The sequence below is a fragment of the Hyla sarda genome, chromosome 5, assembly GCF_029499605.1.
Source record: "Hyla sarda isolate aHylSar1 chromosome 5, aHylSar1.hap1, whole genome shotgun sequence".
Taxonomy (NCBI): domain Eukaryota; kingdom Metazoa; phylum Chordata; class Amphibia; order Anura; family Hylidae; genus Hyla; species Hyla sarda.
In genome coordinates, this window is record NC_079193.1 from 184,846,867 (window position 1) to 184,871,429 (window position 24,563).

The following is a 24,563-nucleotide window of genomic DNA, read 5'->3' on the forward strand; positions in this document are numbered from 1 at the left end:
CAATGACCGCATGCAATCTTTTGTACACTGTATATGTCTATGAGGCTCCCAAATTCTTGCAGGTGGCAAAGCTGCCCATTCATCTTGGCAAAATGCCTTCAGGTCATGCCTGTTTACTATCGAGATTTCAGGTGATAGATGCACTTTAAAGGTCTATTGACATGTACAGTATCCTGCGCATATTTAATTTGCAGGATTTGAGCTGCAGATTTCAATGTAAACTAAATGACTGAACACAGCTTTAAATCCTGCACATCAAATATGCGCAGGATACTGTATGTGTCAAAAGACCCTAAAGGGCTATTCAAATTTCCTTAAATGGTACTTGTCATAAGTCATGAAAATATTTTTTTGTTATAGATTAGCCTATTTGAAATTACTTTAATATACTTCTTTTTTACTTCTAAAATTTGGTAACTTTATGTGTTAAATTAACCCCTTAAAGTTTGGTCACCAGGGGTCTTCCTTCTGGTCCTGTCTGCCCTCCTGCTAGCATATTGTCTCCTGCAGCAGCCTGGCAGAGACAAAGGTCATAAAATGCAGGTGGGAAGAGCTGAATATTTAATCTCCTTTTTCCAGTGTATTTTCACACTGAACTGTTCTGGGCTGTGTGTAGCAGAGTGAAGGAGGAAGTTCTCCCCAGTAGGGCTTCAAATTATGTCATGCCTGCTAGGGAATGCCCCTTTCCAGTCTGTGGAGCTCAGTGAGACTGAGCAGAAGATACAGAACTATATGAAGAAAATGAAAAATAAAAGGCAGGTGGTGGTTTATCATAATGGGGGAATGAAGATTAAAAAATGTATCAAGCTCATGAAAGGTACTCTTTAATCATGTCTCTATGTGTAGAGCATGGCAACATAAACAAGTTTGCAATTGGCTTTATTTACCAAACTTGCCTGGTTCTGTACAAATCTCTTATCTCCCCTCTTGTTGACAGCTTGTAGTCATGGTTCTCGTCCATCAGCTTTGCTTTAGAAGTAGTGGTGACAACACTACCATGCAGCTTATTTTTGTTCAAGTATCATCATATTGTGCTCCTTAAAACATCCAGTATTTTCTTGGTCTACCAGACCTTAGCTTGATATCAAGAGAAAATTCCACTGAATTTTCCACTACTTAATAAGTAACTGAATACCGACTAGCATTTTCAAGGCTTTGTTAACATTTTTATAACTTTTTCCATCATTGTAAAGGTCCATTACCTTGTTATGCAGGTCTTTTTACAGTTCTTTTCTGCTCCCCATGGTTCAGTATTTAGCCTACTCAGTGTATCTATGTTAATTTAAGCCTGTAACTAGGCCAAACATTTAAGGGTATGTAAAGGTTTGATTAGGGACATTTGGGCAATTTTTGGTATCATTAAGAATTAAAATTATACCAAATATCTATGTGATAAGTCAGTTCGTTTTCTAAATCAATGACAAATTTCTGCCAGAGTATGCAAACCTTTGAGCACAACTGAATACTATATGTTAATGAAAGTTACCAACTGTCTCAAATAAATAAACTTCAGATAAACATCGGTCAAACACACAAATGGTAGTCTCCCCTAATGGTGAATGTTAAGGGGAAAAAAATGAGCACTTGCATTAATGAATGCCTGACCCTTTGTCCTCATGGGAGAAAAAGAAAGGATGCCAGAGGAATCTGACAGTGGCTCATATCCCCTCTTAGCAAAGTCAAGCATCAGTGTGTATGAGGTATGGTAACCTTAAGAAATGTTGCTCGCTGTACTAGCAAAGCTGACTCACTGTAGATTTGCATAACAATTCACACGTATAAGCAAACAAGAACTAGTAGGTGTTCTTTACCATCAAACACATTAACTCACCACACAGCAAATTTCACTGCATTTATGTCTCCCGCACTGACGTTTCTTGTTACAACGTTTGTCACAAATAAATGTGAGATCTTCTATAGTTGGAAAGCAGAAGGAAAAAACAAAACAAAAAAAGATTGAGGTTTTGACATGTTAAAAGGGTATATCCAGCAATAGAAAAACTGAGCTAATTTCTTCTAAAAACAGCATCACAGCTGTCCTTCGGTTGTGTGTGATATTACAGTTCAATGGAACTGAGCTGCAATAACATATAACCCGAGAACAGGTGTACTGTCTTTGAGAGAAATCAGCTCTGTATAGCTCATCCTAGATAACCCCTTTAAGTTGCTGCTAAATTGTTCCAGTTCATAACCATAGAATAAAATATAGAGACACACTAATAAGTAACTTTGCAGTTATTTTTGGCCACACGGCCAGTAAGGACACCAGAAAGGAGTTTTCCCCTCAAGCTGATTTCCTGTAGGCCATCTGTAAATATGACATCACAGACAATGACTCCTGTTAAAAAGCCGGGTCATCTTGTCACCACAGCGGGTGAATCTTGCTCAACCATAGCCAATTTTAATTGGTTATCATCCCAGATCATTCCACACATGCTGAGCAGAGTGTTCCTATATTTGTGAATATAAGGGACTGTAGGAGAATTTCCATCTAGGATAAAAAATATTAGCTGTTCAATGGGCTGAAGTCTTACTATTTTATTTAGCCATTTATTAATTATATGTTTTTGGCAGGGTAACTACTAATATGGATCCCAAAATAGCACCTATGCAGTTGTTACCCATCTTTATTAGACTGAATTAAATATATAAATGTATACTGTTTTAGGTACAATTACCATTTAAAAACTAGGAGTGAACCTCAGTAGGATCTGTAATGGTGGCAACATTGGTGGTCACCCTAGAAACATCTTAGAAGGCTTTGTTGCCAGAGCCGTACTTACAGCTCATGCCTAGGCACTCAACCGGATACACCCCATCAAGATGATTCTACACTCATCACAATTTTTTATACAGATCTGATATTCTGTTACATTTTGAGTTCTTTTGCAAATTCACTGTGGATCTCATCCAAAAACACATAATGTGGTGAAATCAATAACAAATCCACAATATAATAAGAAGCTGCTGCAAATCGACAGGTGAAATATACAGCTGCTATGAACCATGCGGCTTCATTCAAATTGAAAAGGTTGTTTTTTTTTCTCCAAGCCACAGGAAGGGGGCAGCAGCTACATTATTAAAGTATTTTTTTGGTCCTTTTACTTATGGCTTCCCCCATCAACACTGCTGCCCCAGGCACCAAGAGTGCCTAATGTTAAACGGCACTGGTAATGGTAAATAGGTCATGTGCCCGGTAGTTTTCCACCCTCTCTCTGTTGGTAGACGTTCTGCCTGGTAAATGCCCCGGAGATTAGCTGTAATCCACGGGGTAATCTGGCAGGAAGTGTTCAGGGTGCCCAATAAAATCAATGGGCTGTCCATGTGACATATGATTGGTCAGATTCTCTGGAAGGAGATGCTTTTTGTAGTTGCCATCTACTCCAGCTAATTGAACGATTACCCAGATTAGTGGCTGCCCTCCTAAAATTGAATATGACCCAACTGGTTTAGAAATCCAATTCTCAAATACCCCAAGACATTTAAGAAGCAGAAAACAAGACACAAACAAAATGTAATCATAAAGAAAATCAGTGTTAACCACAGTATAAACATTTCCAGGAAGGTTTCTAAAATCTACATCTTGCATTTTCACAATCTAATGTAGTAACAGCAGCAATCCACCATACTTACCTTCATTCTGTATCAGTGCACATGGAACTTCCTATAAAAAGAATACAATTAGGAATGTCAGAATCATCAAAATCATGTCCTATATTCAGGAGAAAATAAGGAGAATAAACATAATATATAATCAATAAGTATAAAGAGGGACATCCTACATAAATTCCATCTTAAAGAGTTATTGTCCGTGAAATAAACTTTTCACTTCTGAGATCTGCTGTGATCACAAGTTATAATCCTGTAAAGTGCGCGGCCAGTCGTACGACCCGCCCTTTTCACTCCGTACACCTAAGCAGAGAAATGGTTGTGTCTGAGTGACAGCCAGAGAGTGAGGCATGCAATACAATGCCCTTCACCCAGTTGTAGCTCACAAACACAGTGGATTTCAGGATAGAGATCTGATGTGATCTAAACTTCTGTGAACAACATGTCTACAAATATATGTTGGCTCCATTTATCGTATGTATCTCCTAAGTAAGATAAACTAATAAAATCTAAAAATGGTATATGCCCGCATTAAGCAACCATCTAGTAAAGACCCAATATCAGTTTGGTTGCTGAAACCTACTATTCTTTTGTCTATGTTGTTCTTTAACCCTGAAAATTGCCAGATGTTAAATTTTCAAGTCCCCCTCATGTGCTTATACATCATTTTCTTTATGGAGTTTTAGGCTAAGTTTCCACTTGGGTTTTTTTCTGGCAGTTTTTGGAAAACTGCCACTGCAGTTTTTGAGTCAAAGCCAGAAGTGGATCTATAAGGAAGGAGAAGTATAAATCCTCCATTTATATGTCCTGTTCCTTTTGAATACACTTCTGGCTTTGGCTCAAAAACTGCACTGGCAGATATCCAAAAACTGCCAGAAAAAAAATCCAAGTGGAAACTTAGCCTTATTCATAGAGAACAAAAAAAGTCTACAAACAGAATACCTTTGTTTTAAAGCCACATCGGCAGGATATATTAGATGTACGAGAGCAAGGGCCGCATTCTCCTTCATGACAAAGATTCTCACAGGTATGAATAAAATCTGACAAAATAAAGAAATTAGTTATTAGTTTACTACAATAATGAATTAAAAGCAAATCTAGCTAAATATAAACCGATTGCTCCTACGAGAATATACTATTGTTAGTAGTTAATTGTAACTCACTTTTTATATACACACATCCATGCTCAAATTACCGTATATACTCAAGTATAAGCCGACTCGAATATAAGCCAAGGCCCCTAATTTAACCCCAAAAACCCAGGAAAATGTTAATGACTCGACTATAAGCCTAGGGTGGGAAATACATCATCCCCCCCTTCAGTTTTCTACTCACCTCCCCTCGGTGGGAAGGAAGGGTGAGCTGGTCCGGGCCATCTTTGCTGCAGGGACCATCCAGTGGGGAGGGTTAGTCATTCCGGGCTGTCCATCTTCACCGGGAGGCCCTCTTCTCCGCTCCGGGCCGGCCCCGGACTAGTGACGTTGCCTTGACAACGACGCTCAGGGACGTTCATGCGCAGGGACGTCACGGACGTCTGCTGCACACGTCCCTGTGCGTCGTCGTCAAGGCAATTTCCTAGTCCGGGGCCGGCCCGGAGCAGAGAAGAGGGCCTCTCGGTGAAGATGGACAGCCCGGAATGACTATCCCTCCCCACCGGACGGTCCCTGCAGCATAGATGGCCCGGACCAGCTCACCCTTCCTTCCCACCGAGGGGAGGCGAGTAGAAAACTAAAGGAGGTCTGGATGATGACGAAGGCCGCAGTGGTCTTCAACCTGCGGACCTTCAGATGTTTCAAAACTACAACTCCAAGCATACCTGGATGATGGCTGTCCGGGCATGCTGGGAGTTGTAGTTTTGCAACATCTGAAGGTCCGCAGGTTGAAGACCACTGAGAAGGGATTGACAGGCGGAGAGTTCACTTGAGTATAAGCCGAGGGGGGAGTTTTCAGCACGAAAAATCGTGCTGAAAAACTCAGCTTATACTTGAGTATATACCGTATAATAGAAAAATGCATTTTATTTAAAAAAAAAGTCTATTTAAATAATTTGATTAAAATCACAACAGGCACAGAAATATCTGGATATTTTGATAAGAACACTGTATCTGTATACAAATAGGAAAGCTTGTTAAAGTTACCATGAGAACCACAAGGCAGAGGTTTTCCACAGGTCTTCCCACAAGATGGTATTGGATCAGTGCAGGTTTTCCTGTCCACACAACCCAACTCCAGTAATTTACTTAGTGGGGTTTGTCCACAGGGACAGAAACGTACAATTTGGGGAAGTCGCGGACAAGGCTGGCAAGGCTGTGGATGGCAGACCTCCGTACACCCATGTTTTCCACAATTTAATTTTCTAGAAATAAACACATGTTATTCACTTTTTATCCACTACTGCTTAATTTATTAACTACATAAAATGAAACAAAACCAAATCTGTCTAGTAGGAAAGGTTTCAAATATTTCCAGAAGTTTAGGTATATTTTCTGGTCATCATTTTATAAAGCAACAAAGTGAATAACTTTGATGTACAAAACATTACAACCAGAGAAAACTTTACAGATTGTCACCTTTACAATTCATTCTTTGATCATACCACACAGTCTCGGAGCTCTTTACTCTGGCCCATCTACTGCCAATGTTTCTCTACTGGTAAGCGGTATCAAAAATGATAAAGCTGGGGCAGGGCAAGCCTGGCATGTAAGCAGGTGCAAATACAGAGCCGGGGAGTATCTTAGAAGTCTAATGAAGTAGTGTGTGTAGACATCAGAGAAATCAAAGATGGCAACGCTATGCTACTGGCAGGTACGTGGCCGGACCATCAGATAATAGCTGGGACCGCTGCAAAGTTTGCAGGGTTCTTTAGGACTGGAGGTGGCACAAAAAGACCCCCTCTGGAACAGCTGACTCCCTGCTTCTACGATAGTGATGAGGAGAAAGCAGGAGACAAGGCGAGACATGCTGCTGTGGCTAAACCGCACATAGCTTTAGCAAAGGGGGAATCTGAGCCCACACTAAAAGGAGATTTTACAAGCTTTCTAACAGTGTAACACTGCCACCCCCCACCCTTACAGCTCAAAGGGGCGCTCTACAGTGAGAAATGTCCTATCTGAGGCAAGATCTAAGGAAAGTATGTGACAGGACAACTGAAATAAGGTACAGGGTGGGAGATCTGGAGGATAATGTGACCCCTCTAGTGAAGGACTCACGCACACATGATCAGCTTATTGAACTGTGATCGCCAAGGTGGGTGACCTTGAGAACAGGATGAGGAGAAACGGTTGGTGGATGTCCCAGAGAAAGTGGAAGGTGCCAACCACATTGAATTCTTGAGAACGGTCTGGTAACTGTTTTTAGAAAGCCTTATCTCCAATTGCACAGAAGAGTTCGCACACCAAGTGCCCACTAGCCTGCAGCCACTGGGCACTCTGTCAGTGGCATTCCTAATGGCCCAAAAGGCTGCAGGGAAACTATACAGAGTTGTCCAATCTCCACTGTTCTTTTTGACGAAGATTAAGATATTCCCGGCTTATATTAGGGGGTTTATATTGCTGTGGATGCTGACTACATGCTTTTAGTTCTTGCTGATACTTAAAACCTTACAGAATGTAAAAGAAACTAATACAATATATGGACAGTATTCAGAATTGTCCAGTAATTGTGCCAGAGAGTTAATGGCAATGGAGGATAGGCCTCTAGATTTTACGCCTATTGATACCCCTTTGAAATGTAAAATCGGTGAATAAATATTTGGGCATTCAAGTATCTATAATATTCCCAGACTTTAAGCTAGTCCCTCTTATTCAGCATTTTAAAACTAAAAGGATGTCTGGTGTCAATTGCCTTTTTTGGTAGTGAGGTGTGTAAATCGAATAAAAAAAAGGTATGAATGTCGCAGCTTTTTTCTACCTTTTGCATAATAGTCCTGTATGAACTCCTCTACGGTTCTTTTATAGGATTATTATCAATAGGAGATAATTTGATGTCAGGAGTACCCCTTTGTCATAGGTAAAAGAAGATTCAGCAGATCTTTTCCAGATTACCAGATTATGTAATCATGTCCCAAATTGGAAAGGGGTGGTGGATATGGTAAATCAGGTGTATCACTTATTGCTAGTTTTTATACAGTCTACTCACATTCCCAGTTAAGTAGATGATCTCCCCAAGACTAAGAACTGTTGCGAAAACACAATAGGGGAGATTTATCAAAACCTGTCCAGGAAAATTTGCTGAGTTGCCCATAGCAACCAATCAGATTGCTTCTTTCATTTTTCAGAGGCCTTTTTGAAAATAAAGGAAGCAATCTGATTTCGGTAAAAAAAAAAAAAAAAAAAAATTATAATAATTACTTGATTTTTAAAAATGAAGCATTGATGCTTACTTGCCACACAGCTTTTGGCAGGAGAAGTTTCCAAAGCCATCATAGTTATCCTTGTCTGTTCCACATGACACATCACGAGAGCTGCCACCGCAATAGCATGCTGACCAGGATCCAAACAGAGAAGACACATAAATGAGATCGATCTCAGCTCAGTTACACAATTCATACACAGTGCCTTGCAAAAGTATTCACCCCTAAACCCCCCCCCCCCCCCTTGACTTTTTTTTGTATCTTGGTGCCTCACAACCTGGAATTAACATGGATTGTTTGAGGATTTTGATAATTTATTTTACAGAACATACCCAAAATTTTGAATCTTTTTTTTTATTTTTTTTTTTATTGTGAAGCAAACAACAAATAGGACAACATAACAGAAAAGTCAATGAGCATAACTATTCACACCCATAAAGTCAATACTTTGTAGAGCCACCTTTTGCGGCAATCACAGCTCCAAGTCACTTTGGATAGGTCACTATGAGCCGCCACACCTTACCACTGGGATTTTTGCCCATTCCTCCTTGCAAAACTGCTCCAGCTCCTTCATGTTGGATGGTTTGCACTTGTGAACGCAATCTTTAAGTCTGATCACAGATTTTCCATTGGATTGCGATCTGGGCTTTGACTAGGCCATTCCAACACATTTACATGTTTCCCCTTAAACAACTCAAGTGTTGCTTTAGCAGTGTGTTTGGGGTCATTGTCCTGCTGGAAGATGAACCTCTGTCCTAGCCTCACATCATTCAGAGTGGTACAGGTTTTGCTCCGGAATAGCCCTGTATTTAGCACCATCCATCCAACTCTGACCAGTTTCCCTGTCCTGGCTGCTGGATGGTGTTCTTTGGGTTATATGTTGGGTTTGCGCCAAACATAGCATTTTCTTTGAGGGCCAAAAAGTTCAATATTAGTTTCATCAGACCAGAGCACCTTCCTCCATACATTTTGGGAGTGTCCTACATGCCTTTTCGCAAACTCACAATGTTCCTTTTTGTTTTTAGCTACAAGTAAGGGCTTTCTTCTGGCCACTCTGCCATAAAGCCCAAATCTATGGAGCGTACGGCTTATTGTCGTCCTATGTACCGATACTCTGCTGTGGAACTCTGCATCTCCTCCAGGGTTACCTTAGGTCTCTGTGCTGCATCTCTGATTAATGCCTCCTTGCCCGGTCCATGAGTTTTGATGGGCAGCCGTCTCTTTGACAGGTTTGCTGTTGTGCCATGTTCTTTTCATTTGGTTATGAGAGATTTGATGATGCTCCTGGGGATCATCAAAGATTTGGATATTGTTTTTAATTTTTTTTTTTTTTTTTATAACCTAACCCTGACTTGTACTTGTCAACATTGTCCCTTACTTGTGACAACCAGAAAAAGAAGCAGAAGTGAATTGGCACTGAATATACTACTGCTATAGGTGCAACATTGGTAGTATGCAGACAATGAATGGAAATGGAGCATGTAAAACCCAATTAGGATCCTAGGAGGTGCTGCACGGAAACTGAGAATATTCCAAATGTGTAGGTACCAAGAAAATAGAAAGCTGAGAACTCATCTGGTACGTGTCCTCAAGGGGTGGCTGGCCACCGAACAGGGTCTTCAGCAGATAGCGGTAAGATGGAACGGGGGGAGCTCAGATGCTGACCATGGTCCATATCACGTCAACGGGCCCTTCGTCAGGCCGTACAATAGTCATCACGCTACTCTACGTTTTTAACTCTTGCTGTAGAAAGAAACAGGTGAACAGAAAAAGCCCTTCCAGATGAGTGTTAACTCATAATGTGCCTGACATAACCAGTGAAGTAAGTTAAAAACAAGAAAAGGAGAAACGATCATGTGAATAGGATCCAAGGGGATAGAATAGTTTACAATAAGGCTCCAAGCTAATTTTTATCATTGAGCCCTATGGGACTAGTCGCATCTAATCGTAGAATCAACCTTCTTTCAGTAGTAGTTTATCGTGTTTATTCTTTCCTTTTATTGATGTACCGTATATACTCGAGTATAAGCAGAGTTTTTCAGCACGATTTTTCGTGCTGAAAACCCCCCCCCTCCCTCCCGGCTTATACTCGAGTGAACTCTCCGCCCTCAGTGATCTTCAACCTGCGGACCTCCAGATGTTTCAAAACTACAACTCCCAGCAAGCCTGGGCAGCCATCGGCTGTCCGGGCATGCTGGGAGTTGTAGTGATGATGACAGGCGGTGTAGTGATGATGACAGGCGGTGATGATGAAGGGGGGATGATGACAGGCGGTGATTATGATGAGGGAGTTGATGACGGGGGTCTGGATGATGACAGGGGGGATGATGTATTTCCCACCCTAGGCTTTATAGTCGAGTCAATAACTTTTCCTGGGTTTTTGGGGTGAAATTAAGGGCCTCGGCTTATATTCAGGGTCGGCTTATACTAGAGTATATACGGTATCCACTTTTTCCAGAGCCGCAAATTTTATTTGTTTAAACTCGTTCTTATGGAAATTTTGCATGTGATGGACTAATCTTGCTGAACCCTTTCCTGTAACAAATGTCCTCCTATGCTCTCTTGTACGGTGAAACAAGGGGCATATGGTTTTACCTATGTAATACCTGCCACACGGGCAGATAACACAATATACAACCATCTTCGATCTGCAGGTTACAAATTGTTTAACATTGATAGTATGTCCTCCCAGATTGAATTCCTTTTTTCTCAAATTACATTCACAATATGTACATGAGCCGCAAGCATGGTTTCCCCACATATTTTTATTTCCTAACCAAGTACTTTTTCTGTTGGCTTCTTTTTCCTTTCAGGTAATCCCTTATTGTTTTATTCTGTTTATATGTAATGACAGGTGTTTCTTTTGTAAAATACGCATTGTCCGGGTCACTCTGTAGGATAAACCAATCAGCATAAATGGATCTTTTTATTCTGTCATTTAGAGGTCAATTTTTAAAGGGGTACTCTGCCCCTGGCATCTTATCCCCTATCCAAATGATAGGGAATAAGATGTTAGATCGCCACGGTCCCGCTGCTGGGGACCCCGGGGATCGCCGCTGCGGCCCCCCGCCATCATTACGAACTCGCTCTGTGCGTAATGACGGGCGATACAGGGGACGGAGCAGCGTGACGTCGGGGCCGCCACGCCCCCTCCCATAGACTTGTATTGACGGGGGCAGGCCGTGACGTCACGAGGGGCGGAGCCGTTACGTAACGATGCTCCAGCCCCTGTATTGCCTGTCATTACGTGCAGAGCGAACTTGCTCTGCGCAGTAATGATAGCGGGATGCTGCAGCAGCGATCCCCGGGGTCCCCAGCAGCGGGACCCCGGCAATCTGACATCTTATCCCCTATCCTTTGGATAGGGGATAAGATGTCTAGGGGCGGAGTACCCCTTTAAGGAAAAAATTGCTCGTTGTGTGTGTTCTTTTTTTCATTTTATTTACCAATAATTTTTCCCTGGGAATTTTACTGATTTTCTCTCTGGCTTGGGTAAGGATTTTTCAGGGATATCCCCTAACAACATTTTTCCAAGTCATCTGCTTGTTTTGAGAAAATGGCAGGGTCTCTGTTTATTCTTTTTAAACCTACTAGCTGACTGTATGGGTAACTGGTTTTAACTTTTTTCGGATGTGATGAATTGTAATGAAGTATGGTATTTTTTGCCATACTTTTTCTGAAGCCAGAAGTGGTGATTCGTCCATTAATGATTTCGATCTTTACATCCAGAAATTGTATTGCATTCCCTCCAAAACTAAATGAATATGTTCTACCCCTCAGTTTTTGGAGGGAATGCAATAGAATTTCTTGATGTAAAGATTTAAATCATTAATGGGCGAATCACCACTTTTGGATTCAGAAAAAGCCCCCCAAAAATTTATTACATCCGAAAAAAGTTAAAACCAGTATCCCATACAGTCAGCTAGTACGTTTAAAAAGAATAAACAGAGACCCTGCCATTTTCTCAAAACAAGCAGATGACTTGGAAAAACGTTTGGTTGCTAGGGGATATCCCCGGAAAGTCCTTACCCAAGCCAGAGAGAAAATCAGTAAAATTCCCAGGGAAAAATTACTGGTAAATAAAATGAAAAAAGAACACACTGTTTTCTGTTTAAAAATGGACCTCTAAATGACAGAATAAAAAGATCCATTTATGCTGATTGGTTTATCCTACAGAGTAACCCTGTATTTTACAAAAGAAACACCTGTCATTACATATAAACAGAATAAAACAATAAGGGATTACCTGAAAGGAAAAAGAAGCCAACAGAAAAAGTACTTGGTTAGAAAACGAAAATATGTGGGGAAACCATGCTTGCGGCTCATGTACATATTGTGAATGTAATTTGAGAAAAAAGGAATTCAATCTGGGAGGACATACTATCAATGCTAAACAATTTGTAACCTGCAGATCGAAGATGGTTGTATATTGTGTTATCTGCCCGTGTGGCAGGTATTACATAGATAAAACCATACGCCCCTTGTTTCACCGTACAAGAGAGCATAGGAGGACATTCGTTACAGGAAAGGGTTCAGCAAGATTAGTCCATCACATGCAAAATTTCCATAAGAACGAGTTTAAACAAATAAAATTTGTGGCTCTGGAAAAAGTGGATACAACAATAAAAGGGAAGGATAAACACGATAAACTACTACTGAAAGAAGGCTGATTCTACGAGTAGATGCGACTGGTCCCATAGAGCTCAATGATAAAAATGAGCTTGGAGCCTTATTGTAAATTATTCTATCCCCTATTCACATGATCATTTCTCCTTTTCTTGTTTTTAACTTATTTCACTGGTTATGTCAGGCACATTATGAGTTAACACTCATCTGGAAGGGCTTTTTCTGTTCACCTGTTTCTTTCTACAGCAAGAGAGTTAAAAACGTAGAGTGATGACGATTGTACAGTCTGACGAATTGCCCATTGGCGTGATACGGACCATTGCCGGCGTCTGAGCTCCCCCATTCCATCTACCGCCTCCCTGCTGAAGACCCTGTTCGGTGACCAGCCACCCCTTGAGGACATGTACCGGGTAAGTTCTTCGCTTTCTATTTTCTTGGTACTTACACACTGTCCCTTTTTTTTTTGAGAGTTCCTTGGTCTTCATGGCAGTGTTTGGTTACTGATGACTCTTGCTTAGGTGTTGCAGCCTCTGGGGACTTTCAAAAAAGATGTGTATATGTAAGGACAGATCATGTGACACTTAGATTGCACCAGAGCTTTTTATGGGCTTCCTAACAAAGGGGGTGAATACATATGCACATGCCAATTTTCTGTTTTCTATTTCTAAACAATAGTTTTATTTATATATTTTTTTCATTTCACTTCACCAACTTAGACTATTTCCGATCCATCACATAAAATTTAGATTAACAAAACATTGAACTTAAGGCTGTAATGTCCCAAAATCCGAAAAAAGTCAAGGGGGGTGAATAATTTTGCAAGGCACTGTAAGACAACATCAGCAGTTTCAGCATGCAAAATGTTAAAGGGAATCATTATAACCTACTGGTTAGTGCTAGAGCTTTACTCTGTAGCATAACGCCTCTCCTCTGCACGTGCAGCCGGCCACAGGAGGTATGAAGTGGAATCTGTCTTCTCGAAAGAGAAAATTCACAGCAGAGGAGAGGTATTATGCTGTAGAGTGGAGTTCCATTTTGCAGCGTAGAAGCCTCAGCATAGGGCTATGAAAAATTTGTATGAAGATTAAAGACAGACGTCGCCTTGCATGAGGGGCTTAGGAATGCCCTCTATGCACCAAGCTCCTCATTAGTATATTAAGAAAATGAAGAATGCAGTAAGTATCATTTTCATCAGTGTCACCCACAATATTATACATATAGTAAATTTGAGTAGCCGTATTAGTCCAGTGATGCAGATGCAAATCCAAAAATGTTGCAGTATCTTGTAATACCTTTTTTATTGGACTAACAGCATTTTGTAGAGACAAGCTTTCGGGATTCCTCCCTTTATCAAGTCCAAAGCAAATCTAAGCTCACAAGCAGAAGACACAGGTTACATCTTACAAATATGCAGGGGTTAAGACAATAGATGCGGAGAATTCACACTAAGATGGGCCATAAATTGTCCTGTTATAGGAACACAGACTAAATAGATAAGGATGAGAAAAAGGGGGAGGGAGGGGGGAGCAGGGGAGAGGTAATTAAAGGGGTAGTCCAGTGGTGAAAAACTTATCCCCTATCCTAAGGATAGGGGATAAGTTTGAGATCGCGGGGGGTCCGACCGCTGGGGCCCCCTGTGATCTCTCTGTACGGGGCCCCGGCTTTTTGCCGAGATAGCGGGTGTCGACCCCCGCACGAGGCGGCGGCCGACACGCCCCCTCAATACATCTCTATGGCAGAGCCGGAGATTGACGAAGGCAGCGCTTCGGCTCTGCCATAGAGTTGTATTGAGGGGGCGTGTCGGACGCCGCCTCGTGCGGAGGTCGACACGCCCCCTTCCCGCGGGCTGTCAGGGCTCCGTACAGGAGATCGCAGGGGGCCCCAGCGGTCGGACCCCCCGCGATCTGCAACTTATTCCCTATACTTAGGATAGGGGATAAGTTGCTCACCGCTGAATCACCACTGGACTACTCCTTTAAGCAGGACAAAAAAACAGTATCCTTTTGGCTTCAAATGTCTTTCTCTCTTGTGTGTTTTTGAAATTCCCTCTCAGTATGCTGATTGTAAGGTCATGTATGGAGTGGCCTGTTTGGGTAAAATGGTGTCCATCTGGGGTGCCGTAGTCATTTTCTTTATGGCGGTTGATGGAATGTTTGTGTAGATTCATCCTTTCGTTGAGTTTCCGGCCGGTTTCACCAATGTAGCTTCCCATGTGACACTTGGTGCATTGTATCATGTAGACCACATTTGGGGATGTGCAGGAGTATAATTCACTAATGTTATATGTCTTGTTGTTGTGGGTGGCTCCCATCTGGGTGCAGATATGTTGGCAGCGTTTACAGCGGGGTTTGGTGCAGGGTTTGGTCCCATTGTCTGTGTCTGTTCTTTCTGTAGGTAATTTTCGTCTGACCAGCTTTGGTTTTAAATTGTGTGGTTGTCTGAAGGCCAAGATGGGAGGTTCAGGGAAGATTTCTTTTAGCATCTCATCTTCCACCAATATCGGCTGTAGGTCCTTGATAATTTTGCATATTTCTTCAAGGGCCAGATTGTATGTGGCTACCAGTGGTACGTTTGGTGATGGTTGTATCTGTCTGTATTGTAGCAGGTGTTCCCGTGGTGTTTGAAGGGCGGAGTGTATTTTCCTATTGATTGTCCTAGGTTTGTATCCTTCTTGTTTGAATATCTCAGACAGTGTTTGTAGGTGCAGGTCTCTGTCATCAGGGTTGGAGCAGATGCGATGGTACCTGGTGGCTTGGCTGTATATGATGCCTTTCTTTGTGTGTGATGGATGGAAACTGGATTGATGTAGATAGCTGGATCGGTCTGTGGGACCAAAGAATACACCCTGGAATTGAAGAAATTGATCGAATCCTTCCCAAAAGAGTCACAGAAAGGATTAGAGACACTCATACCCACAAATCCCATAACAGAGACATTCTACATGCTTCCAAAAATCCACAAAACTGGGAACCCAGGCAGACCAATAATAACAGGTATGGACACATCAACGGAACAGATCTCTGGCTTAGTAGAAAACCTATTAAAACACCAGCAGCTTCATTCAGGACACCACTGACTTTCTTAAACTCAATCAGATTACAAACTTGCCTGCCAACTCCATATTAGTAACAATGCATGTAGAATCCTTATACAGCAACATCCCTCACAGAGATGGAATTGATGCCTGCTCTCTGTTCCTCTCGTCCCAAACCCATAACTGGAAATACAGCCCTGGAGTCATCACTAAACTAATAGAATTCATCCTAACACACAACTACTTCAGCTTCAATAGTGACACATATCTACAAATGATGGGCACTGCAATGGGGATGCAATGGGGATGGCACCACAATATGCCAACCTATTCATGGCTGACCTTGAACAACGATTTCTAGACAAACAACTTCACAAACTCTACAGATATTACCGTTACATCGATGATATTTTCATCATTTGGACAGAAGGAAAAGAAAAACTCAAAGTTTCATGATGCCTTCAACACATTCAATCCATCTATCAAACTCAAAATGGACTTCTCTACAGAAAGTGTTAACTTCCTGGACACTACTGTCACAATAAACAAGGACACACTAGAAACGTCTGAATACAGAAAACCCACAGACCAATCCAGCTATCTACATAAATCCAGTTTCCATCCATCACACACAAAAAAGGCATCATATACAGCCAAGCCACCAGGTACCATCGCATCTGCTCCAACCCTGATGACAGAGACCTGCACCTACAAACACTGTCTGAGAAATTCAAACAAAAAGGATACAAACTTAGGACAATCAATAGGAAAATACACTCCGCCCTTCAAACACCACGGGAACACCTTCTACAATACAGACAGATACAGCCCTTGAAGAAATACGCAAAACTATCAAGGACCTACAGCCGATATTGGCGGAAGATGAGATGCTAAAAGAAATCTTCCCTGAACCTCCCTTGGCCTTCAGACAACCACACAATTTAAAACAAAAGCTGGTCAGACGAAAATTACCTACAGAAAGAACAGACACAGACAATGGGACCAAACCCTGCACCAAACCCCGCTGTAAACTCTGCCAACATATCTGCACCAAGATGGAAGCCACCCACAACAACAAGACATATAACATTAGTGAATTATACTCCTGCACATCCCCAAATGTGGTCTACATGATACAATGCACCAAGTGTGACATGGGAAGCTACATTGGTGAAACCGGCCGGAAACTCAACGAAAGGATAAGTCTACACAAACATTCCATCAACCGCCATAAAGAAAATGACTATGGCACCCCAGATGGACACCATTTTACCCAAACAGGCCACTCCATACATGACCTTACAATCAGGATACTGAGAGGGAATTTCAAAAACACACAAGAGAGAAAGACATTTGAAGCCAAAATGATACTGTTTTTTGACTCGAAAAACAGGGGACTCAATGTGGATTTGAGCTTCTTATCGCATCATCAAAATTTCTTATAACTGTACTGTATTCTCTTTTTCATCATACTTTGTCCTGCGTAATTACCAGTCTCTCCCCTGCTCCCCCCTCCCTCCCCCTTTTTCTCATCCTTATCTATTTAGTCTGTGTTCCTATAACAGGACAATTTATGGCCCATCTTAGTGTGAATTCTCCGCATCTATTGTCTTAACCCCTGCATATTTGTAAGATGTAACCTGTGTCTTCTACTTGTGAGATTAGATTTGCTTTGGACTTGATAAAGGGAGGAATCCCGAAAGATTGTCTCTACAAAATGTTGTTAGTCCAATAAAAAAGGTATTACAAGATACTGCAACATTTTTGGATTTGCATATATATATATATACACATACATATATATATATATATATACATATATATATACACACATACACATACATACACACACCCCCCCCAATAGGTTGGTGCGGGTGATACTGATAACCGAAAATTCTCACTAACAGATTTTTAATACTGCTTAGTACATTGCTACTCTAATACATTACTATTTAATTTTTCAAGTGTTAAGGAGAAGGTGCTGAGCAGCTGAAATGCTACAGACTGGCATGCTTCCTGGCTCACCCTCACCTCCCAGCCTCTCCTTAATTGATGTAAAGAGCCTTTGTTTATATATCAAGGAGGGGCTGGGAATGGAGGGTGAGTAAGGAGAAGTTCCAGGCTAGGGCACTAGAGCAGCTTAGCACCGCCTCCTTGACACTTGGCTAAGATTGGCAATTTTTATAAAAGTCTAGCAACCATCAGCTCTAATTTGCTTTTTTGTACACTAACAGCTATCCAATGGTATCTGTGGCTCTTAGTAGCAAATACAGCTGACATTACTTTTAAAAGGGAACTTATGTTCATCCCGCCCAAATCCCAGGCTCTCTCCAAGACTAAAATGACATAGGGTTCACTATGAAACAATGCTGATTGATCAATAAGGGTTGGCAGAGTGGAGAGACGTCACTGAGCACCACTTTGATGACTTGAAGATCCATTCCAGCAAGGTTTTATTTATATGTACGATCCCTCTGTAATGATGGGGTATTTCAGTCCTACAATTATGTACAGAAGCGGCCTATCAGTGTTGATGATTATGTCTATTCCTGGAGCAGCATGAAACTAAGGAGTTTCCCTTAAAGCTATTGTATAGTTGAGAGACTACAGTATATATTTCATTAAATACAGAAAAATACTTTTGAAACCTTGCTCAAGGTTAGGTTCACACCCTATTTGTTGGGGACCGGTTGGAACACAAAACCAGATGTATGCTATTTGCTTTCCTATACCTGCTGATTGACTCTCCATTCTGGCCCATAGAAGGGGTCTCAAGAGATGGGCCTCTATCATATGACTTCTACATGCCTTAACAGTAAATATTGGCAAGACTTGTGTTAAAATATAGCCCCTTTTATTTCCTTCTATACTTTATTTATAAATCAGGAATTATTTCTATACACTAAAGTAAGCAACACTCTATATATGAATCCATGGTTTATTCACCTACAAAAGGGGACATTTCAGCCCTCCCCATGAGGCTTTTGTCAAGCTGAAACACCACTTTTTTATGTGAACAGAAGTATAGTTTCATCGGTTCCGCAGAGCTGCCTAGCTTCTTTTATTTATATGTTTGATGTAACTCCTGAATGTCCCTATACAACTGTTTACAGGCATAAACGGGATTTCACAGTTTATATTTTTCCCTTTTAAGGGTAGGTTCACACGTACAGAATCTGCTGCATATTTTTTTTTCTGCATATTTTGTGCAGTTAATTTTGCTACTCATTGACCTCAATGAGTAACAAAATCATCTACAGAAAATATGCAGCAGATCCTGTACGTATGAACCTACTCCAACTCCTTAAAGTTAATATGCTACAAGATTTATGCTGCCTTATCTGACAGAAAAGCTGAAAAGAAAAATGTATTACTTACATTATTCAGTGCAGCAGATCTGGTATTTAGGAGAACAAGCACCATGCCCTAATGCTCCCTGTGCCCACAAGCCCGCTGACTGACAGCTGTCTGCCAATCAGCGACCGTTGGGAGAAGGTCCTCATGAATATTGAGGACTACAGGGTTCGTGCAAATCATAAACCTAGATAGAATTTGTCTTGTTGTGACAAACTTTCTCTAGGTTTATGACATGCACACTCTGTGATCAGGAGATATATCGGAAGTCCCATAGACTTGCATGGGATTTCTGGTACATCTTTTAAACTTGTTACTCTTTGCCCAGGAGTTTTCAACATTCTACTGCTGGAGCAACATCATGGTAAAGTATGATTCAAGTGTCCGGGCTCTGCTGTTTTACTCTCGGGATGCGAAGATTGTCTGTTATATATATATCCAAGCTATTTGACCGCCGGCGGAGACAAATTTGCGACCTAAGTGCCTCACTATTTCATAGTTTCACATTTGCATCTATTACACCATAGCTGTATAGCTCTCCATGTTTTAACTGCATTTTCATGTTTCACCTTTATCCTTGTGCTGGCAGTGTGCTGCTGCATTCTTCTGTTGCTGTATATCTAGCCTAGTAGCGTGCACCTGTAGGCCAGGTCCATATAATAGTTTGGTATCAACTAAAGTGCTGGCTGACTTATTCTTTGTCTGTATTGCACATACGGGGGAGTGGCTACCTCCATGTTGGCCTTGCACCCCACCCACCTCTATCAGGTGTGTATATAAGGTGTCTTGGATGTTCCAGATCCTGCCATGCTTACTGAACTGTTCACACAGAGGCATATTCACAGTGTAGGGTCCGTCTCAATGAGGCCACCTTATCGCGGTGGGACGGTCCAAGCTATTTGACCGCCGGCGGAGACAAATTTGCGAGCTAAGTGCCTCACTATTTCATAGTTTCACATTTGCATCTATTACACCATAGCTGTATAGCTCTCCATGTTTTAACTGCATGTTCATGTTTCACCTATATCCTTGTGCTGGCAGTGTGCTGCTGCATTCTTCTGTTGCTGTGTATATATATATATTTTATACATATACATACACCTTGCAGTGTTTGTTTTAGATATTTAAATTACAAGATGATAATTGCTTAATGCATCATGTTTATCTTAAAGGGGTATTCCGAGAAAAAACTTTTTATATATATATATATAACTGGCTCCAGAAAGTTAAAGTTGAGTTGTTTTTTTCTGTCTGGCAACAGTGCTCTCTGCTGACATCTCTGCTTGTCTCGGGAACTGCACAGAGTAGTAGAGGTTTGCTATGGGGATTTGCTTCTAAACTGGGCGGTTCCCGAGACATGTGTCATCAGAGAGCACTTAGACAGAAAAGAACAACTCAACTTCAGCAGCTCATAAGTATTGAAAGGATTAATATTTTTTTATAGAATTAATTTACAAAACTTTCTGGAGCCAGTTGATATATAAAAAAAAAAAAAATGTTTTTTCCTGGATAACCCCTTTAACCTGATATGCAGAACATCAGCCATCACCTAAAATAATTACCTTTCAATTGTTTTAGGAATGTTTCCTGACGCTAGAATGTTCACCCAGAAGCAGCTACCACCCCAATGATAACAGGTGATCACCAGGCGTTGAGAAGCCAGACCTGCCATACCAAACTTTGTTCAAGTGCTTGTTGAATAGCAACTGGTGAAGCAATTCTATATCACCTCCATTGGAAATAAATGAATCAAGCTTCAAGGTCCAATAACAAACTCAATAGTCAAAGAAGCTGCAGCGAAGATCCTTTTTTGAATCTATAAAATTGTTACTTTAGAGACACCATTTTCCTGTGATATAAATCGGACACAATAACCCAGAGTAATAGGATTATGTGTTATAAAAATGCTCTGTTACCATAGTAACGCTTTTATATAAAAAATATAAACCGGTTACATTATAAACAAGCATTAAAACTAGAGATGAGCGAACTTACAGTAAATTCGATTCGTCACAAACTTCTCGGCTCGGCAGTGGCTGACTTATCCTGCATAAATTAGTTCAGCTTTCAGGTGCTCCGGTGGGCTGGAGACTTTCCTAGGACTGTATCCACCTTTTCCAGCCCACCGGAGCACCTGAAAGCTGAACTAATTTATGCAGGATAAGTCATCAACTGCCGAGCCGAGAAGTTTGTGACAAATCAAATTTACTGTAAGTTTGCTCATCGCTAATTAAAACAATTAACTTTTATTTAACAGCACTCTTGATATTACATAAGGATAGAACATGTACTTTTAATAATAAGAGACAGATTGTGTAATAATTCTGACATGCAGTTGTGTGGGTCAGTACTTTAACCAAATCCATTAAATATGATATCATTCATACCCAATGCCCACACAAAAGCTTAGTTTCCCTACCTTGATGTATAATTTGCTGGCAAGACTGGCACTTCCCAGCATGGCACACCTGATTACAGATGTGTTCCCCACAGTTCAACGGATTTCCACAAACATTTGCACAGTGCATAGTAGAGGACTGCCCACAGCGAACGGACTGACTGCAAAAAGGTACACAGTGTTATTCGAAGGAACTAAAACTTCTAAAGGCTTTGTAAAATAGAAGCCAACAAAGATGTGTGTCTGCAAAGGGTGAAAATGTCATAATGGGTTCTCTTATAAGTGAAAGGACTGGTGACTTTTGAGAGAAACTTGGCTTTTGTCATGTCAGAAAACGTGTCTCTTGTAAAGAGATCAGAGGAACTATAAATGCAGTCCAACACAGATGGCAAGTCTACAAAAGATAAATGATGACTTGGTCCTTTAAAGGAGTACTGTGGTGCTAAACAATTTATCCCCTTGCCAAAAGATAGGGCATAGGTGTCTGAACGTGGGGACCCGCCGAAATTTCCTGCCTGGCGCCCTGCTCTCCTTGTGCGATGTCCGCTCTGTATAAGGAGACTGTCGACCCCACACAAAGCGGTGGTCAATACACCTTCTCCATGTATGTCTATGGAAGAGCCGGAGATACAGGACACTGCTCCGTTCATGGGGAGAATGGGGCGCCGGGTAGGAGATTGTGGGGGGTCCCAGTGGTCGGACCCCAGCCCCCGTCCATCCCATCACCCAACCCCTCAAGACACTTATCCCTGATCCTTTGGATAGGGGATAAATTGTTTAGCACCACAGTGCTCCTTTAATTCTGAATTCCTTATTTGCAATAGTAAGGCTGGGTTTACACCATAGTCCACGTTTTATATGTGACTGCTTTTCAGCCAATGCATATGGTACAGCTAGGCTAATTTATTGACATGTTCTGACAAATAACTTCATGTGCCCTATTTGACAAAGCAGACAACATACATCACTGCTATTACTTTCAGTGACACAATGTAAATGCTATTTGTCATTTTTCACCAATATCTCTAAATCTTGGCTTAGCAGAAAACCACTATTTTATGATGCCTTCATAAATTGACATACATAGCATAAACGAGTCTACCTTTAGGCACAAATCTATATGTTACAAAGCACATGATGTTACATTGGAGTAAAATGTGCAAAAAAAATGTCATGTACTGTAAGACATGGGCTAATGTCTACAGAGGAACCCTTTTAAATATGTATGTGTTCTGTGGAATTAGGTTTGGATCGTACTATACATGTGTTGTAGATCAGTCAGATAAAAGACAAACTGAAAGGGGGGTTACCTCAATAAAAGGCATTATACATTCTTAATAAAATAAATATTGGATAGTCTGTGGTCTGACTCCCAGCTCGTCCAATGATCAGCTGATCGTCAAGGTTGCTGGACGTTAGACCCCTGACAATCTAAAACTGATGGCCTACCTTAGGCCATCTGATACATTTAATAGGATAAACTGAAGAGAGCTTTTGAATGTGAACATGAAAGTCATAAGAAAAAAAATAATCACACGTCTGTTCTAAGGATCAGCAACATAATGCTAATTACATTCTCATATTACTCATTACACTGTCGTATGTCACTACGAGGATGCCAAGGGAAACAAATGCACATATTCTCCATATGGTCACTCGGTGGAGGAGACTGCAAGGATGGTGCACTCTAGAAACCATAATCATATTGGCCGTAATAAACATTCTTGGCGTACAGCGTTCAAGTCCATGGCCAGTAGTAAAATCATCAAAAGGGCACACATTCAAACTCTGCTCATCTTTACTGCTTTTACAGACCTCCGTGCCAGGTTTTTGGTGTTAATACATGCTTAAAAGCATAGCAGGATCTCACACACTTCTTTCCCAGTCTTTCAATGATATTTCATTACCAGTTTGTTGCATTAAAGTAAAATCATTTACGATATCTCAATATGTACTCACCTGGTTCTACCACATTCACATGTTTTTGTCACAAAAGCCGGACAAGAGGGGCAAGGTCCAGGATGACAGAGGCTAAGCAAAAAAGTTGAAAAAGTAGAGATAGGGTTAGGGAAAAGCAGCACTGATATAAAACATGGAAGCATTGGGAATGTATCATAAAGGAACTTCATATGAATTCTACAGCCAATAATAAACCACTTGGGTATCTCCTCTGTATAAGTATTGGAAGGTCACTAGGTAGTGAATAATCACAGGTACTCTAGAGTACAGATGTATCAATGTGTTGTAAATTGACTCGGAAAAGATGCAGCCTCTCCACAGTGAAGCTTCTATAAATTATAGATTAATGTATGCAGAATAACTTTCCAATAGCATGTTATTAAAAAAAATGCTTCCTTCTATAAAATTTTCCTCTTTGAAAAAATGACCACTAGGGGTCTCCCTACCAGCCCTGGCCGCAAGCCCTTTTTATAGATTTCAGACTCATGCTGGAGTCCTAAATCTCAGACTGCAGCCAGGACACAGACAAGCTCAGCATTGCTCCGTGCCAGGGAATAAGATACTAAAGTCAGTCCCTTTCCTGTAGCAGCTCTTCTTTAGCAACTTTCTTTTCTAACAACTTTCAGCTAGAATCATGTATATAGTAATTTTTATCTTCACGGGGTTGTGCAGTGAAAGACAAGTAATCCAATATGGAAAGGATAGGAGAGAAGTGTGTGGGGGGGGGGGGGGGGGGGTGGGGTGTGTGCTACAAGGGCTTCAGTAAATCTATAAGAGCGCCAAAGAGATGAGAGTGTTGTACTCTGGCATCTCCGATGGTTCTATAGAAATGAATGGAGTGTGTGACATCTGCAGCACGCACAGGTCAGTCAGTTCTTGTTCAGATCATCACAGGGGTCCCAGTGGTCAGACCCCCCCCAATCATTCACTTACCTTTTATACTACTACTTGTATATATATATCCTTATAGGATGTTATTAGATTTTTTATAATTACTCATACCAAGGGAAGAGGAAATAAAGATGAAAGACAAATCACAAATTGCAAATAAACTAAAAGGTGTACACAAGACAAACAATAGCCTCTACATTATTCTGTAGTATAAGCTAAATAAAAAGGTGTTTCTTTAATCATATTAAAGGGGTATTCCAGCCTTAGACATCTTATCCCCTATCCAAAGGGGTCCTGCCACTGGGATCCCCAAGCGATCTCAGTGCAGCCCAATCATGTCT

At 41.1% G+C, this 24,563-nt stretch overlaps 1 protein-coding gene across 1 annotated transcript in view; it reads right to left on the reverse strand.

The window, feature by feature from the left end:
- The window catches only part of NFX1 (nuclear transcription factor, X-box binding 1), a 100,679-nt gene that overhangs the window by 32,022 nt on the left and 44,094 nt on the right, over positions 1-24,563 (reverse strand). The window contains exons 6-12 of the mRNA XM_056520900.1: positions 23,332-23,403; positions 21,394-21,533; positions 7,991-8,090; positions 5,748-5,965; positions 4,552-4,649; positions 3,634-3,664; positions 1,832-1,914 (exon numbers count right to left, since the gene is read on the reverse strand). Coding sequence (XP_056376875.1) covers positions 1,832-1,914; positions 3,634-3,664; positions 4,552-4,649; positions 5,748-5,965; positions 7,991-8,090; positions 21,394-21,533; positions 23,332-23,403 — 742 coding nt within the window. The remainder of the gene's footprint in view (positions 1-1,831; positions 1,915-3,633; positions 3,665-4,551; positions 4,650-5,747; positions 5,966-7,990; positions 8,091-21,393; positions 21,534-23,331; positions 23,404-24,563) is intronic.